This window comes from Staurois parvus, unplaced genomic scaffold, assembly GCF_062004578.1.
Source record: "Staurois parvus isolate SC_StPar_1 unplaced genomic scaffold, SC_StPar_1.0 ptg000257l, whole genome shotgun sequence".
NCBI classification, from domain to species: domain Eukaryota; kingdom Metazoa; phylum Chordata; class Amphibia; order Anura; family Ranidae; genus Staurois; species Staurois parvus.
Genome location: NW_028318053.1, coordinates 2208919 through 2225286, shown reverse-complemented (window position 1 = coordinate 2225286; position 16368 = coordinate 2208919). Strand labels below are relative to the sequence as shown.

The 16368-nt window shown below is 45.4% G+C and overlaps 1 protein-coding gene across 8 annotated transcripts in view; it reads right to left on the bottom strand.

Moving 5' to 3' along the window:
• The window catches only part of MSANTD3 (Myb/SANT DNA binding domain containing 3), a 517687-nt gene that overhangs the window by 456471 nt on the left and 44848 nt on the right, over positions 1 to 16368 (bottom strand). For 6 of the 8 annotated variants that reach the window (XR_016313266.1, XM_089681050.1, XM_089681044.1 and 3 more), the window contains exon 2: positions 6554 to 6695. The exons of 1 other annotated variant lie outside the window; for it this stretch is intronic. Coding sequence is in view for 5 of the 7 variants with exons in the window: in XM_089681050.1 (XP_089537176.1) it covers positions 6554 to 6556 (3 nt within the window). In the remaining 2 variants the exon portion in view is untranslated. The remainder of the gene's footprint in view (positions 1 to 6553; positions 6696 to 16368) is intronic. One more of the 8 variants, XM_089681045.1, reaches the window with a different exon arrangement.

Below are 16368 nucleotides of genomic sequence, written 5' to 3'. Positions count from 1 at the left end.
GACCCCCCTGCTGTCACCTGGTGCCATGATTATCCCGATCTGAGATAGCTAAAAGGGGGAAATAAACTCGGGCCTTGCCTGAAGCAGCTGGGCAAGATGGCAGTAACCCAATCCATGCATCCAAGGAGAAGCAGAGGGAGGCTACTCAAAAATGCTTTGCCAGGCCACTCACCAGAGAAACTCCCCAGAAACTACGTTTGGACTCCGCTACTGGTCAGGACTTAGACTGTACAGGCTGTACATAGATCCCTCTTGCACTGGCAGACTGAGAGTTCCCATCCTGCAGTCCCACAGTGAGTATCCCTCCATCCCAGTCTCATGGGACACAGCCTGCTGTTTCCATTGCAGATCATCCTGAACCCACCCTTAGAGAAACTCTCTCTGCAGTCACTACATGCACCTCATCTGTGGCGGTCCTTACCAGCGAGGTGAAGGGGATGGAATTGACCCTGGTGCGTAAAGATATGCAGAAAATGCGGGATCGCACTGCGGCCTTGGAGGGGAGAGTGAATACCCTGGAAGATGATTGGCAACTATTATATATGGACGTGCGATATGTGCAATCGATTGCTTCTACTAATGCCTCTAGATTGGAAGATTTGGTAAATCTGTTAAGCACCAATAATGTGCACGCAGTGGGTATCCTGGAGCGCGCTGAGGGTAAAAATACTGTAGCCTTTATTGAAGCTTGGCTGACCTCTACCTTTGGCAGTGATGCATTCTCTCCCATGTTTGCAGTCGAACGTGCACGTGCTCCTCCGGTCGGAGCTCCTCCTCGACCCTTTTTGTTCAGACTCCTCAATAATCTGGACAGAGATACCATTCTCTCCAGGGCCAGAAGCAAGGGTAACCTGTCAGTTGACAATGCTCAAGTATCCTTATTTCTAGATATTTCCGTGGAAGTTCAAAAGCAACGGGCGAAATTCCTGGATGTCAAGAAACGTCTTTGAGCATTGAACCTGCAATATGCCATGCTATATCCGGCTAAACTTTGCATACTTGCGGATGACGCTTCTCACTTTTTTGATAATCCTAACGCAGCCTTGCAGTGGTTGGATGGAGTGGAACATCGCCTGACAAACTCCCCTTGAACCTGACCTTGGGGAACTGGTTGATCTTTAGGCCCTGATTTACTATTGTGCCTAGGCGCATTTCCGTGAGCGAACGTCAACTTTTTACTCGCGACCGTCTAATTTTACCCCGCTAAGAGTTTTACTAAAGAGAAGCGTCAACAAGTAGACGCCAAACCAAATTTACTAACGACACACAGACCAGGAATCAGACTCAAAAAGACTTGCTAAGAGGCACGTCTAACACCGTGAAAAATCACAGCAGAAACATGTTCACATTGAAATTTGCTTTGCCAAATATCAGATCTTCACTTTATAATACATTTTAGATTTTTTGGAAATGGCAGATATTGTTTAAAGTTTTTTTTTTTTTTAAGCAAGTCGACACAGTGAAGAACTAGATGCTTTTGTACCATATTTGGCCGATATAAATGCACATGTGCAGAACACATTTTAGAAGTCCTCTGTGGGTGCTTGCTTTTTAGCCGCTGTTCAATAGTAAATCTCTGTGTGGAGTCCTCTGACAGCCGGCACTTGGTCGCGTCTACTGTGTTTAACAAACAGCACTAAGCATATCTTTATGTATTCTAATTTGATTTCCTTAGTTCTATTGATTCTATTTTTGTTTCTTATCCTTTATAATTATTTCTGTAATAATTTGACTTATTTTGAAGTTCTAGATCAGCAATGGGCAAACTACGGCCCGCGGGCCGTATACGGCCCGGCGGACCTTTTAATCCGGCCCGTGGAGCTAGGCTCCCGCTAGGCTCCTCTCACAGTCCGCCCTGAAGTCCGGTGTAGCATGAAAATCTGTCTCCTATGAGGATCTGTCCTCCCTCGACGTATCTGCGCATGTGCCGGAGATCGCCGATCGGCTGCGAATGCCTGAAACTGGCACATGCGCAGATACGTCGAGGGGGACAGATCCTCATAGGAGACAAATTTTCATGCTACACCGGAACGGCGCGGGAACACGGCAAGAGGAACGCGCGGAGCAAAGGTAAGTGAATTGACACAGAGGGGACTTGGGGACTTAATATGGGGGATGAATTAATATGGGGGATGAATTACTATGGGGGATGAATTACTATGGGGGATGAATTACTATGCTTACTATGGGGGAATATTACTATACTTACTATGGATGACACATACAAATCATTCATCTACTCTTGGTCCGGCCCCCGGGTCCAATATATGAACCCATTGCGGCCCTCAAGTCAAAAAGTTTGCCCACCCCTGGTCTAGATAATATTTATTTTGACAGCTGAATGTAAAAGTAAAGGTCTGCAATAAAAAAAAAAAAAAATAAAATAAAATCAGCGTGGGGTCCCCCCTCTCATCCATACCAAGCCCTTCAGGTCTGGTATTGATATTAAGGGGTAACTCCATGCCCTGCCCCCCCCTCCTGAACCATGCCAGGCCACATGCCCTCAACATGGGGGGGCTCCCCCCCAAAGCACCTTGTCCCCATGTTGATGGGGACAAGGGCCTCTTCCCCACAACCCTGGCTGGTGGTTGTGGGGGTCTGCGGGAGGGGGGCTTATCAGGCCCACTCCTAATTCGCATAAAAAGCAAAAGTGTAGTGTAAAAAAAAAAAAAGAAAAAAAAAAAACAAAAAACACACAGTACTGGGTCTTTGACAATTTCTTCTATAGGTAAGGGGCGGGGCCGGCCGGGGACATCATCCGAGTGACCCCACCCCAGGTGACATTGATGGGGTCACTCGGAAGATGTCCCCGGCTGGCCCCACCCCTTAGCTATAGAAGAAATGTCAGCGAGACTGGCTGCATAAGGCCTCCGTTAAGTGCGGAACTTTTTTTTTTTTTCTTTTTTCGGGTCGCCGTGATTGACGTTGGATCTACTTCGGAGGGCATTGTTTTATCAAAGACCCTGTACTGTGTTTTTTTACACTACACTTTTGCTTTTTTGGTGAATTAGTAGCGGTACCATGTACCGCATACTCATTCACAGCCTCCATTCCATCTGAGTGGTTGATATTCGTATATAATGAGGCAACATCTGCTTTTACCAAGAAAGTGTCCGGAGTGATATTGATATCATCCACTACATTTAGCACTTGTTTTGTATCGTGAAGATACGAAGGTGTTTGTATAACCAGTGGCTGTAGAAATAAATCCACATACTCTCCAATTTTAGAACATAAAGACCCGATGCCACTGATTATTGGTCTGCCTGGTGGTTTTACAGGGCCCTTGTGAATTTTGGGAAGTATATACATAATCGGGAGTTTTGGTGCCACTGGAATTAAAAAGGCTTTTTCCTTTTTATTAAGAATTTGCATGTCATATCCCTGGTTAATGATATCTTTCAGTAATTTCTTAAAAAATGGGAGAGGGTCTTTTTGTAATGGAGAATAGGTAGTATGATCACTCAGAATATGATTAACTTCTGTTACATAATCACTCTTGTCCAAGGTAACCATCCCTCCCCCATTGTCCAAGGTAACCATCCCTCCCCCATTGTCCATTGGTCTTTCATAGTGGCCGGTTCTGGTGTTGAACGTGGTCTTCCACTTGTTGCCCTCCTTGATCCGTATGAGGTTGTACGCAGCCCTGAGGTCGAGTTTAGTAAAGACTATTGCTCCCTTGAGGCAGTCGAACAACTTGGTAATCAACGGAATTGGGTAAGCATTCTTAATTGTGATTCGATTGAGACCCCTATAATCAATGCAAGGCCTCAATTCACCGCCCTTCTTTTTCACGAAGAAAAAGCCAGCTCCTGCTGAGGAAGTAGACTTGCGAATGTGCCCCCAGGAGAGCGCATCCACAATGTACTCCTCCATGGCCTGATTCTCCGCAACCGAAAGAGGATACACCCTGCCACGCGGAGGAGTGGCACCGGGTTGTAAGGTTATGGCACAATCGTATGGACGATGAGGAGGCAGAGCACCGGCGCGCACCTTGTCAAACCCGTCCAGGTACTCCCCATAGTCAGTGGGCAACACAGAGTCTGCGGAGGCACACAACACCTTAACAGGTCCACGGATGCAACCGGCCCCACACTGTGGCGACCACGAGAGAATATCGTCCGACCGCCAATTAAAAAGGTCAGATTGTGCTTCTGAAGCCAGGGATATCCCAAAACTACGAAGTAGTGCGGAGAAGAAATTACCTGGAAACAGGCAAACTCCCTGAGAACAGCCCCAATAGCCACTTCAACCGGCAGGGTCTCGTGGGTAACCTGCGGCGGTTGCAGGGGCCTGCCATCTATCGCCTCGAGAACCAATGGAGTAACTCAAGCCTGCAGAGGAATGGAGTACTGGGCAGCAAACAAACTGTCCATAAACAACCCACCAGCACCAGAGTCTACCAACGCCTAGGCCGTCACCGAGCCTTCCGCCCAAGAGAGGACAACGGTGATTAGCGGTTTATCTTTGCGGGACACCGGGGACGAGGAAACTCCACCCAAGATCTGCCCCCGACAGGATCTCAGGTGCGAGCGTTTCCCGGACGGACCGGACAGGACTGCTGAAAATGCCCACCGAGACCACAGTACAAGCAGCGACCCTCCCGACGCCGAGAGGTCCGCTCCCCCTCGGAAAGGCGAGCAAACCCCAGCTGCATGGGCTCACCACCAGGCAAGCCATCCCCAGGAGGCGTGGGAGGAGAGGGAGGAACGGGTGGGACAGAAAACGTAGGCGCCAATCGGTTAGGAGGCCTCCGCAGACGCTCCTTAAGTGAAGGCCTCTCCCTGAGCCTGGTGTCAATCAGGATTAGGAAGGAAATGAGTGCTTCAAGCTCCACAGGCAGTTCTTTGGCTGCAATCTCGTCCTTCAACACATCTGAGAGACCATGAGAGAAAGCAGCCACCAGAGCCTCATTGTTCCAACCCACCTCTGCCGCCAGGGTACGAAATTCTATGGCGTACTCGGCAACGGTCTGTGAACCCTGATGCATGGACATGAGCAGCTTGGCAGCAGAGACGGAGCGAGCAGGCACATCGAATACCCTACGGAAAGAGGCAACAAAACCGGCAAAGGCGTGAATCACAGGGTTATCGTTCTCCCATAAGGGATTTGCCCAGGCCAAGGCCTTGTCCGAGAGCAGCGAGATTGGGAAGCCCACCTTTGACCTCTCAGTAGGAAAAGCGTGGGTTATCAACTCAAAATATATGCCCACTTGGTTAAGGAAACCCCGACACTGACTCGGCTCACCCCCAAAGCACTGTGGAAGGGGGGCTGAACCAGTCATACCTCTGGGCACCGCAGGTGCAGCAGCAGCAGATGCAGAGGTAGGCGCAACAACCAGAGCAGCAGCGGGAGCGACCACAGGAGTGACAACCAGCCTAATTGCACCAGGGACAAGGTGCGCTGTGCGTGCAAGCAGCATCTGTAACGCCTGAGCGAACTGATCCAACAAGAGATCCTGCTGATCAAGTCTGGCAACCAACATAGGGAGAGAGGACGTACCTGCACCGTCAGGATTCATGGCATTTGTGTAGTGTCAGGGAGCGAGGAGCCAGACACACAAGGAGGTGCAATTAAAGGTAGGTTTATTTACACAGAAACAAGGCAAGAGTCTATGCAAGTCCGACAGCAACAGCGGATGACTTGGTAGGACAGACGTTCTCCTGCCGAGGTTGTCTTCCAGGATAATCAAGTCGAGAACCAGCAGGAATCGTAGCCAAAGCCGGGGTCAGAAGCCAGGAAGAATGGTCGCCAGAGCCGGGGTCAGAAGCCAGGAAGAGTCTTTGCCAAAGCTGAGTTGGTATCCAGGAGAGCAATGAGTTAACTGAACAGGAGCTTGCTGCTGTGCAAAAGACAGGACACGAATGCAATGGACAGCTACAAACAGCAGACTTAAATGAGATAAGCCGCCACCTCGTGGGAGGAGCCGCAGAGGGCTGAAAGCATAAAGGATCCCACAATGCTTTGCAGACCTAAGATGGATGCCAGCACATGGATCAGCATAAGCCCTGAGGAAAAGTAGGACTTTGATAGTTCGTTTCATTTCAAATACATTGTGGTGGTGTATAGAGCCAAAAATGTTAGAATTGTGTGGATGTCCCAATATTTATGGACGCGTGTGCGTATTATATATACATATATACACACAAGAACTGTAGCAGAATACATTTTGGCCTAATTTTATGAAGAAAGCTTATTTAGTTGCAAAAATGTTATAATATTAACTAAGAAAAACTTGAATAATGTGAATAATAATAAAAACATGAAAACTGCAATTTTTTTCCTTTATATGGCAAAACATGAAAAATCCAGTGATGATTAAATACCACCAACTTTGTCTCGAAAATTGATAAACATTCAATTTGGGTAAAGTGTTGCATGACCGAGTCATTCAGAGCAGCACTGAAAGCATAGAAATGGCCTGGGCAGAAAGAGGGTGAAAACTTGTCCAGTATAGAGGTTGTTAAAAGAACATCAAATATTAGTGGTATTCTAGTACATATGTGTTTTACAACAATCCATAAATCACTTAACTCTCATATACAATTCCTACCATCAGTCTAGATTTGTCTATAAATATAGAGCATCAAATATTTACGGTGTTAACCCTTATCGACTTGTTTGGTAGAGGAACGTCTCAACGCGTTTCCCGGGCCAACAGGCCTGCTTCTTCAGGAAGATACAGGGGTAAGTGTCTGTAATGTAAATCATAGTTTGAAAATGTGATTTGTCATCTTATACATTACTTTATACAGTATATATTTTACATTTTTCACATAATTTGCTTCTAGCAGCAAAGATAGCATTACAACAATATCATAAAAGCTTTTTAAAAAAGGCCTTTGGGACAGCACTCACACCTCTGTTCACCAAACAGTAGGCAACAAAGGGGAAACAGAACAGGGGAAAGAAAGTCTCAAGAGGACCAGTATGTGTATATTAGCCTGCAAAGCAGTAAATCAACTGACCATCCATTTTAATTTAGCACAAGTCCAAAAAATATACAGAACAAAACACTAACAAGAGAATCTTTGAATCTATATATTATTATTTGGTGTATACGGACTCCTTATTGTTCCTTTGTAGGAGTCCATAAAAAAGTTTCAAAGAGGGCCATCCCAACCAAGCCACCCAAAATGGCAAGCCATGTCACAGGGACCACCTCCTGTACTCTAGGTGGAACAATGGTACAGTCACCAGTGCCCACCTTCACCACCTCCATCAATGCACATTATTACAGTGTGCATTTTAAAAGGTGCCATTCCATTTACACGATAAGGGTTAACATAATATATACATTAATTTCAGACAAATCTACAATGTAATGGTAGACAAACCTACAATCCACAATTGTGTAGATTGAGGTGAAACACATGTAACTACTAGAACAGCAACAATATTTGATGTTCTTTTAAAGAAAACTATTTAATACTTGAGAAATAATAGAAACAAAAAGGGATCTTTAATAAGGTATTGATTGTAATCAATGAGTATATTACCTAAAATTCCTAAACAAAATTATACTTTGGTGGTTGTTGTTTAATCTGCTGTCTACAATGCCATGCAGCAACAGATACAATTTTCACCACATGAAGGTACAAAGTAGGAATGGCCTTCAGGGAAAAGTAATGGCTGCTGAGTAATTGCCACCTGAGATCAGCCAAGGCTATGAACTGGTGGAAGAGGGCTGTTTCCACCAGCTGGTATGGAAAAGTTGTAGCACCAGCAAGTGGCATTGAGATGTTCGGCATGCTTCCACAACATGTTTTTTTCCTGCATCAAGAGCTTGTGAAGAGAATCCTGATAATACCTTGTCTATGACTAGTGCTGTCCCCATTGAGCGTTGTGTTGCCAAGTCATGTTCTTGTTTATCATGTTTGTACCCAAGTGGGTGTTAGGCTGTAATGCATGTATTTTGGCAGAAGTTGCAGATCAAAAAATGTCAACAGACACTAGCCTTAGGTGTAACAGCAGCCTTTGCGAGGAGTACCGCCAGAAGAATTTAGATGGCTGCTGCCTGCTGTTCTCTGCAAGGTAGACCTACCCCGCAACAATCTTTTCCCTCACTGCTTCTCAGCCATTCCCCCTGAGCTTTCCTCTTTTCTCCTTTGTGGCATTTACATGCAGGGTTGACAACAGTCCGTAAATTTATGGACAGTTTGTAAAAAGCAGCCAATTTCCAAACTGCCTGTAAATGTCTGTTGTGGACCGTGGCTACCCATAAAAAATATGGGTGCAGGCTGGCTTTGGAAATGCGAATGCACAGTTCATATGCTGGCCAGGTCTGATGGGATTGGGCAGAGCTTGGATGGGTGGGGGATCGCGTGGCACCAATTGGCACCTCTTATGAATTACTGGGCAGAGACTGTGTCACTCACTGGAGGACTGGACGTGAACTCTGGGAGAGAACTTGGAGAAGAAGAGAGAGATGGTGATAGAAGAATCCACCTGGAGTACTGCACCTGACTACCTAAACCAGCAATGTTTAGGTAGTGACAGTGACAGACAGCTCCAGCCTCCAGTAGCTACACACAGTCTGTGGGGTGAGTCACTGATGTAAGGGGGAATAAATACATTAAAGGTTAAGAGGAAACACTGATCTAAAGGTTCCCCTTATATCAGTACCCACCCCCCTTACCTTATTGAATTCACTCTGTGGAAGGTGTTTTTTTTTCCTGGCGTTACCCCTTACATCAAAGTCTGCAAGGAGGAACTCTGCAGACCCTAATGTAATGGGGAACTCTGATGCAAACAGCAAAGCTGAGGCTATGCAGTAAGTGGGAACTCTGATGTAAAAGGGGAACACTGTGGACTCTGATGTAAGATGGGCTAGGGTGACCAGAGACCACCTTACATCAAAATTGCCCTTGTCTTCAGCATTCCCCTTTACATCAGGGTCTGCAGTGTTACCCCTTGCACTGTAAGAGGGAATCCTGCAGACTCTGATGTAAAGGGGAACTCTGTAGACTCTAATGTAAGGTAGAACTTTGTGGACTGTGCTGTAAAGGGGAACACTCTGAACTGTGATTTAAAAAAGGGAGCTCCGTGAACTCTCATGTAAAGGGGAGGGGGCTCTGGTGACCAGAGGCCCTCTTACATTAGATTTTCTCTTTAAACCAGAGTCTGCAGCATTCCTCTTTACATCAGAGTCCTCTTTTACATTAGGGTTCACAGACTCCTCCTCCCCCACTGTAAAAGGAAACCCTGTGGACTCTGATATAAGGGGAATCTCTAAGTACTCGTATGTAAGGAGGGGCTTTGGTGACCAAAGACCCCTTCCCCTTTACATCACGGTATGCAGCGTTCCCCTTTACATCAGGATCCTCAGAGTTCCTCTTTACAGTGTAAGGGGGAACCCTGTGGACTCTGATGTCAATGGGAATTCTGTGGACTCTAATGTAAGAGACAACTTTGTGGACTGTGATGTAAAGGGGAGCTCTGTGAACTCTTGTGTAAGGGTTCATTAGAGTCCTCAGAGTTGTCCTTTAGATAGCCAGGTGTTGGCTATCTCATTATGCCTTTTGCCATTATACCCCCTCCCCAAAGAAGGGACACACAGATGTAAGCGGTCTTCAGAGTTGTTTTTCCTGCAGCTCCACTGGCGCCCCTGGGCTGGACAACTGTCACAGCCAAGCTCCATCTCCCCTGAGGATGGCTGACTCCGCTGCAGTCCCGGCACAGTGATCTGCTTGGTGTGACAGCTCCGATTCCCACAGCACCCCACCCCCTAAGTAAGGGGATGAATGGGAGTGCGATCAGTGGGAGGTGTACATGGTGTATGTGACTGATGGCACTGGGGATCTTTAGACGTTATATGCGAGTCATACTGACATATAACTTGTAAAGCCCCCCAGTGTCGACACTCACATACACCTTCTACACCCCGCAGTGCTCACAATATGTGAGCACTGGGGGGTATAAAAGGTGTGAGTGTCGACAATGGGGGGCTTTACAAGTTATAGGTCAGTATGAGCTGTGGGGGGGTGTATAAAGTATGTGACTGTCGACACTGGGGGGCTTTACAAGTTACACCCCGGTCAGACCAAACCCGAACTTGAAATTGTGCGACTTTTCTGTAAGTCGCACTATTTCAAAGTCGGGTGACATGCCAATTTCAGGTACGATTTGCAAGACATCCGACACAGTTGTCTATGCAAATCGCACCAAAAGTAGTGCATCTACTACTTTAGAAATCAGTGCGGCTCCAACCAAGTTGGACCTGCACCAATATGACTGCTGTAATTGGGTGCAACTTGGCATGTGATTTGCAAGTCGCATGGTATGCAAATTGCATGCCAATTCACAATTCACAAGTGTGACCAGGGTCTTATTTGTGAGTATGAGCAGTGGGGAGTGTACAAGGTGCACGGGAGTGCAGGCAGTGAAGGGGGGTTTTACAAGAAGTATGTTAGTATAGGCACTGAGAAGGGCAGATGTACAAGGTGTATGTGAGTGGGCACTCTGGAGGGGGAAGCAGGGATGTACAAGATATATAAAGGTGTAAGCAGTGGGGGGGGGGGGGGTGCATGATGTCTGTGAATGTGTGCACTGGGGGATATACAAAGTGAGTGTAGGCACTGGGAGGGGGCATACAAGGTGCATGTGAGTATGGGCACTTTAGGGCGAGGGCGCAAATTATACAAGGTGTATGTGAATTTAGATGGGGGGGGGCAATATTAGTCTTGCTTAGGGCAGCACAAAACCAGAATACACCACTGGGTGAATGGCTTAGCTTTTACTAAAACTTTGGTGATAGGGGAATGAATGTGTGGTGGTTTTAGTACACGTTAGCATTGTGGTGCATATCAGAGAGCAGCTCAAACAGCGTAAGCTGCACACCCCATACCCTGTCCCATAGACAGCACAAACAAGGTATACATACATACTGTACAATACATGAAATAAATTTAAACACCTAATCACTAAAATAATGGGAGGGAATTCCCTGCTGTCCTGGAAAATTCCTGGAATTTACCAGTTAACCAACTCTACATTCCCCAATTATCTTCAAGGACAGAACATGAAAGGATAACTGAGAAATTGCTTACTGGGTTGGAGCTAGCGATGAATCCAATGTGCCTGGGTTTAGTTTGGCAAACGTTTTTCAATGTGCACATCTGGAGTCTGAACGCTATTGAAATCAATGGGAACTGAATGTTTCAATCATGGACAATCTGAACATCTCTGGCCTTGAGCTAGCCAGAATACCACAAATGATGCTTGATCCACAATATCCTTAATCTTGCACCACAAACTATAACTATACAAATTATGATTGGATATTAGCATGTATAGATAATAAAACCAGAGATGGTTGATCCAGGGAATATATGATTGATGATTAAACACAAAAAATTCCTGTGCATGACTGTTGGCAGTCCAATGCTAGCACTTGGCGCTCAACTCGAGATGTAAACTCATGACATCCTCCTACCTACTCTGGACTGTGGAGGTCACAGACAACTGGAAAAACACAAAAAAGAGAGAGGGTGCGCCAGCCTAGCACATGATATCTAAAATGGTTTATTCAAACGACATAGTAAATATATCTACTTACAGACAACATGACTGACACAGCACTTCAAAGTTATACAATTTGTTCATCCACTACATGTGCTGTCCTGGGCTTTGGAGGACATCACCAAGGATGCAAATAACTTACGCTTTTCGAGAGCGTTCCTTCCTCAGAGCCAAACCTTTGAAAAACCATATACTTCCTTGAATGATGTGTCAGCAAAACTTCACCTCATTCACCAAGTTAAGGCAAAATCCCCTTGCAAAGTGAACAGCTCATTTGTCTTTAGGAAATCAACCCTGACAAGTGTTGCAAATGTATATCTTATGACTAATAAGTATCTCCGCAGCAACTTGGTTCTCTAGAGAAATTAGCATTTATTGGATTACAGGACAGATGACAAATAATACAAAGAACTGCAGCCTTTAGAGTGCCAATCAAAATACTTAGTCCTTTTCTGTTACAGCAAGCATGGAAACACTACACCATCCAGCATATAAGTATGTACAATCTAAGTAATGCACCAGGCAACTTCCATGCATGTGTAGCACTACCCCTTTAGCAGGAGCTAGAGAGTTGGTTCCCCCTATAGTCCTGCCCAGCCAGGCAACATGCATTTCCTTCCAGCTTTGCACTCCAGAGTCCTTGAACTTGGTTTTTTGGAATTTATTATTAGGGGATTTGAACTTGGATGGGATGAGGAATACATGGAATGCCCAAGGAACTGTTAAACTGAGAGAAGAGGTTTCTCTTCCTTGGAGAGCTATCCAGCCTCTCCTGACATACCACCTGTGAAACTAGATGAAATCTCCTTTTTACCAAGCTGCCTGTAGGGAATCCCTGGGCAAGGGGACTCATAATCTGCCAGCTCAAGATCAGCAGTCCCAGATGGGGACTAGTCAGGTTTCCCACCAGAATGCCCTTTCTCCGTTATCTGGCCCAAGGGGTGTGAATTACTCACCCAGTCCTCTCCTGCAAGCATATGGATTGGTGGCTGCTTTCAGGTCTTATGCTGGGCTAGCTCCTTCTTTGCTTCCCAGGCTGTCCTCTCTCAAGGGACGGTTGAAGCTTAGAGATCCTCCATTCCAGCTCTCCTGCCTGTAGGTAGGCCCCTCTCCTGGACCCCCCTCCTAGGCGCCACACTCCATCCAGCACTCAAAGTCTCCTGCAACTGAGCAGGCTCAGTCACTTTTAAAGGTTGTCCTGGCCCCATTCCAAGCCTCCTGCTTAGGGATTGGTCAGAATCCCTTAAGCATGCAGACCAGTTCCTCCTCACCCCCGCCCACTGAGTTCTAGGGACCTCTCCAAGTCTCCAGATCAGGGGGCGGTATCAGGGAATGGATCTGCAGAGCCCCCCCCCCCCCCCCCGCTCTGATCAAAATTTGACCATCTCCCTGGCTGCTACTTAGCCTTCTAACTGAAAAAATAATTAGCTAGCTCCCTCTAGCCAACTGGGAGGCTGCTACACATGCAATAATGTATACTACATTCTGGACCTGTGCTTCCATGACAATAACTCCTAGATCATGATCCTTTTAACAGCGAATACCCCCCCCCCCCCTCAAAAAAAAAAAAAAAAAAGTTATTGACCCTGGAGGGGCCTCTGGCTGGCCAAACACTTTAGATGCATACACATGAGATAATTACACATACAATATACTACATATTCCCCCACTTGGATTAGTTCTAACCAGAACTGATCAGCAAAATGCAAACAAACATATGGTATACTGTATTAACTAGGTGGTTTGCATTGCAGTTTATGAGGTAGTTGAGAACTTCACAGTGGCTCATGTAAAATATGAACGTATTTTGAAACTAGTTGTATCCACCTTCTCTATGTTTCCCTTACAGCCTGACAATGAAAAAAAAAAAAAGTTTGTTATGAAATGAATGCCGCAGACACAAATTCTGAAAATGAATCAGGTAACTATACAAAAAAGACTGGGGGCACATGCGTGGAGGGTAAAGATGGCGAACGTGCTTTAGCACCACTGCTCTCTTCCGGCTCTTATGGAGCTCACAACAGCCTACACTAGCAGGGGAGCATCAGTTCCGGATTCAGTGATCCTTGCAGATCTGAATGGGAAAAAAAAAAAAAAAAAAAAAAAAAAAAAAAATCGGGTGTCAGAATAACCCTCTGTCACCTGCCAGGCAGCTGTGGCCTACACATATGGATCGGTATGTGTCGTGGGCCGCATCCCCGGCCTCGAGTGACCGCACAACCCCAATTGCAAAACCGGATCATCGGCCAGGCCGAGAGGCGAAGGTAACGCACCATTCAGCTCTGTCTCCCCCTTCCCCTGTCCCATATCTCACAGCGGATATTCTGGATTATAAATTACACAGCCTTTTGCAAAGTCTGACCCATACTATCTTGGCGGCAGTGGCGAAACCAAATTTAATGATCTGGTGTAGTGTGTACAAGTATTAGGAGGAAGATAACCACATTCATTTTAAAACAACAGATGTCCCAGTTGCAATCCCTACAGGAAGATTTGGAGAATAGGGAACGGAGACAGAATCTCCGAATATACACTGTCCCAGAGTCTGTAGGGGATGCCGACCTACAAGATTATTTGCGAGGTCTGTTCACTGCATTGGCCCCTGTGGTTCTGGATCTAAATCATACTGGATCATACTGGTGAATGGACAGGGCCCACAGTTCTCTTGCTCCGAAACCACCACTGGTTTCCACCACCACCACCAAGAGACATTATTGTCCAACTTCATTACTACGATAGCAAGGAGACTCTGCTGAATTCCACACGTAACACTGCTTCACTTGATTTTAGAGGGAAAACAACTCAAATCTATAGTGATCTGTCCTCTATCACATTGTCTAAAAGACATACACTTCGTCCACTTACTCTCCACCTACAGAAGCATATTATATACAGATAGGGCTTTCCATTCAGATTAACAATAACCAAGGATGGTACTCAACACACAATCAGAGATCTTCAAGAAGGAGAGGCGTTCCTGCATAATGTAGGTCTACCTCCTCTCCCAGATGAAGCCTTAGCACTACCTTTACCCAAACCAAGAGCAGCCAATACACCTAACAAGATGTGGACACCGGCAAGATCCAAAAACAAAACACGCCTACCAATTCCTCAAAGGTCTCCTGCACCCCAGTTACCTTCTGTCAGATGACGTCATGCAAAATTTAGCTGAAGTCCTAATAAAATACTATGTGAACCATTAAAAGTGCATTAAATTTGACAATACATGAGTAATATTGTTTCACATAGCAAAGTGAATAATTGTAACATTCAGTTCCAATACAGAAAAATAAAGTGCCCATGTGTGACTAATTGGTGAACTTCATGCAAAAAATGACAGGTGCTCCTCTGTGCTCAATCGGTGCCCCACATGGATGTGCACTCAACGTTAGCCGTGGACCACCTATCTCTAGGTTGGTCTTAAGCGCCTGGCTTGGGACTAGCCCAATGCGTGTTGGTAAGAATGGCACCAATATTCATTCCTGGGAATCATGCGATCTGGCTGATAGTAACCAATAGGATGATGACCAGCGTGGATATAAATGATAGTGTAGTTTCAAAAGAGCCTTTTTAAACTTTCTCCTCTCCTTCCAGGCAGCATGTGAACAGAAACAAAAGCAAACATCTCATAGTGTAAAACCATACAAAAAAAACTTTGATGGGGAGAAATTATAAAGAAGTGCTTTCCTGATGACGATCTATTGGTCGAAACTGGTTGAGGTTTGAAGACGCAACTGCTGCTGACATCATTTCTGCCCTTTGGAACACACACTGGGACGCATCTTGGCTCCTATTCACTGGCAGCAAGGCTGTACACACTGAGTGGCAGGTTATGGGCACTTTGCTTGTGAGTTTTATGCTTATAATTTCTCCCTATCAATAAAGTTTTTTATGGTTTTACACTATGGGAGGTTTGCTTTTTTTTCTGTTAACACCCTGAAACTTGGTTTACTGCTTGGGAGGAGAGAAGAAAGTTTAAAAAGGCTCTTTTGAAACTGCACTGTTATTTATATCCATGCTGGTCATCATCCTATTGGTTACTATCAGCCAGATCACATGATTCCCAGGAATTAATATTGGTGCCATTCTTACCATCATGCATTGGGTTAGTCCCAAACCAGGCGCTAGAGATAGGTGGTCCATGGCCAACGGCGAGTGCACATCCATGTAGGGCACCAATTGAGCACAGAGGAGCACCTGTAATTTTTTGCACGAAGTTCACCAATTAGTATAAAACACCTGGGCACTTTATGTTTCCGAATTGGGACTGAATTTTACAATTATTCACTTTGCATATGTGAAGAAATATTACTCATGTATTGTCATATTTAATGTACTTAATGTATGTGCGGTTCACATAGTATTTTGTCTGTTTTTGGCTCACAAATTAGGACTGCAACGTATATTTATCAAAGTTGCATGACTATCTATTCCTAAGCACAACAGCATTATATCTTACTTAAGACTTAATGTATATTGCTATGTCTTGCCCAACAATTCAGATATCCCCTTACGGATAAATTGGACACCCTGTCAGGATCTTTTCAGATAATGTCCTGTTAATTGCTGTTTATTTTGCAAGACAGAAGTGAAGTCTCTGCCTGATATTTACCCTCCTTATATCATTCCCAAACATCTACAGCTACTGCTGTAGATGCCTGGGTGGCCTAGACTGCTCAGGCCTTCTCCATGTTTTGGTCTCATTGTATGATTGCAAATCTTTTCTTGACTTGCTGGTTCTATGTCTGCTGGTTTTGTTGAGATGCACTGGATGCATCTTACTCAATGATTTTTGTGTTATTCTTTGTTGGAACAGCATGGTTTGTCATATTGCCCTGCATACATTTG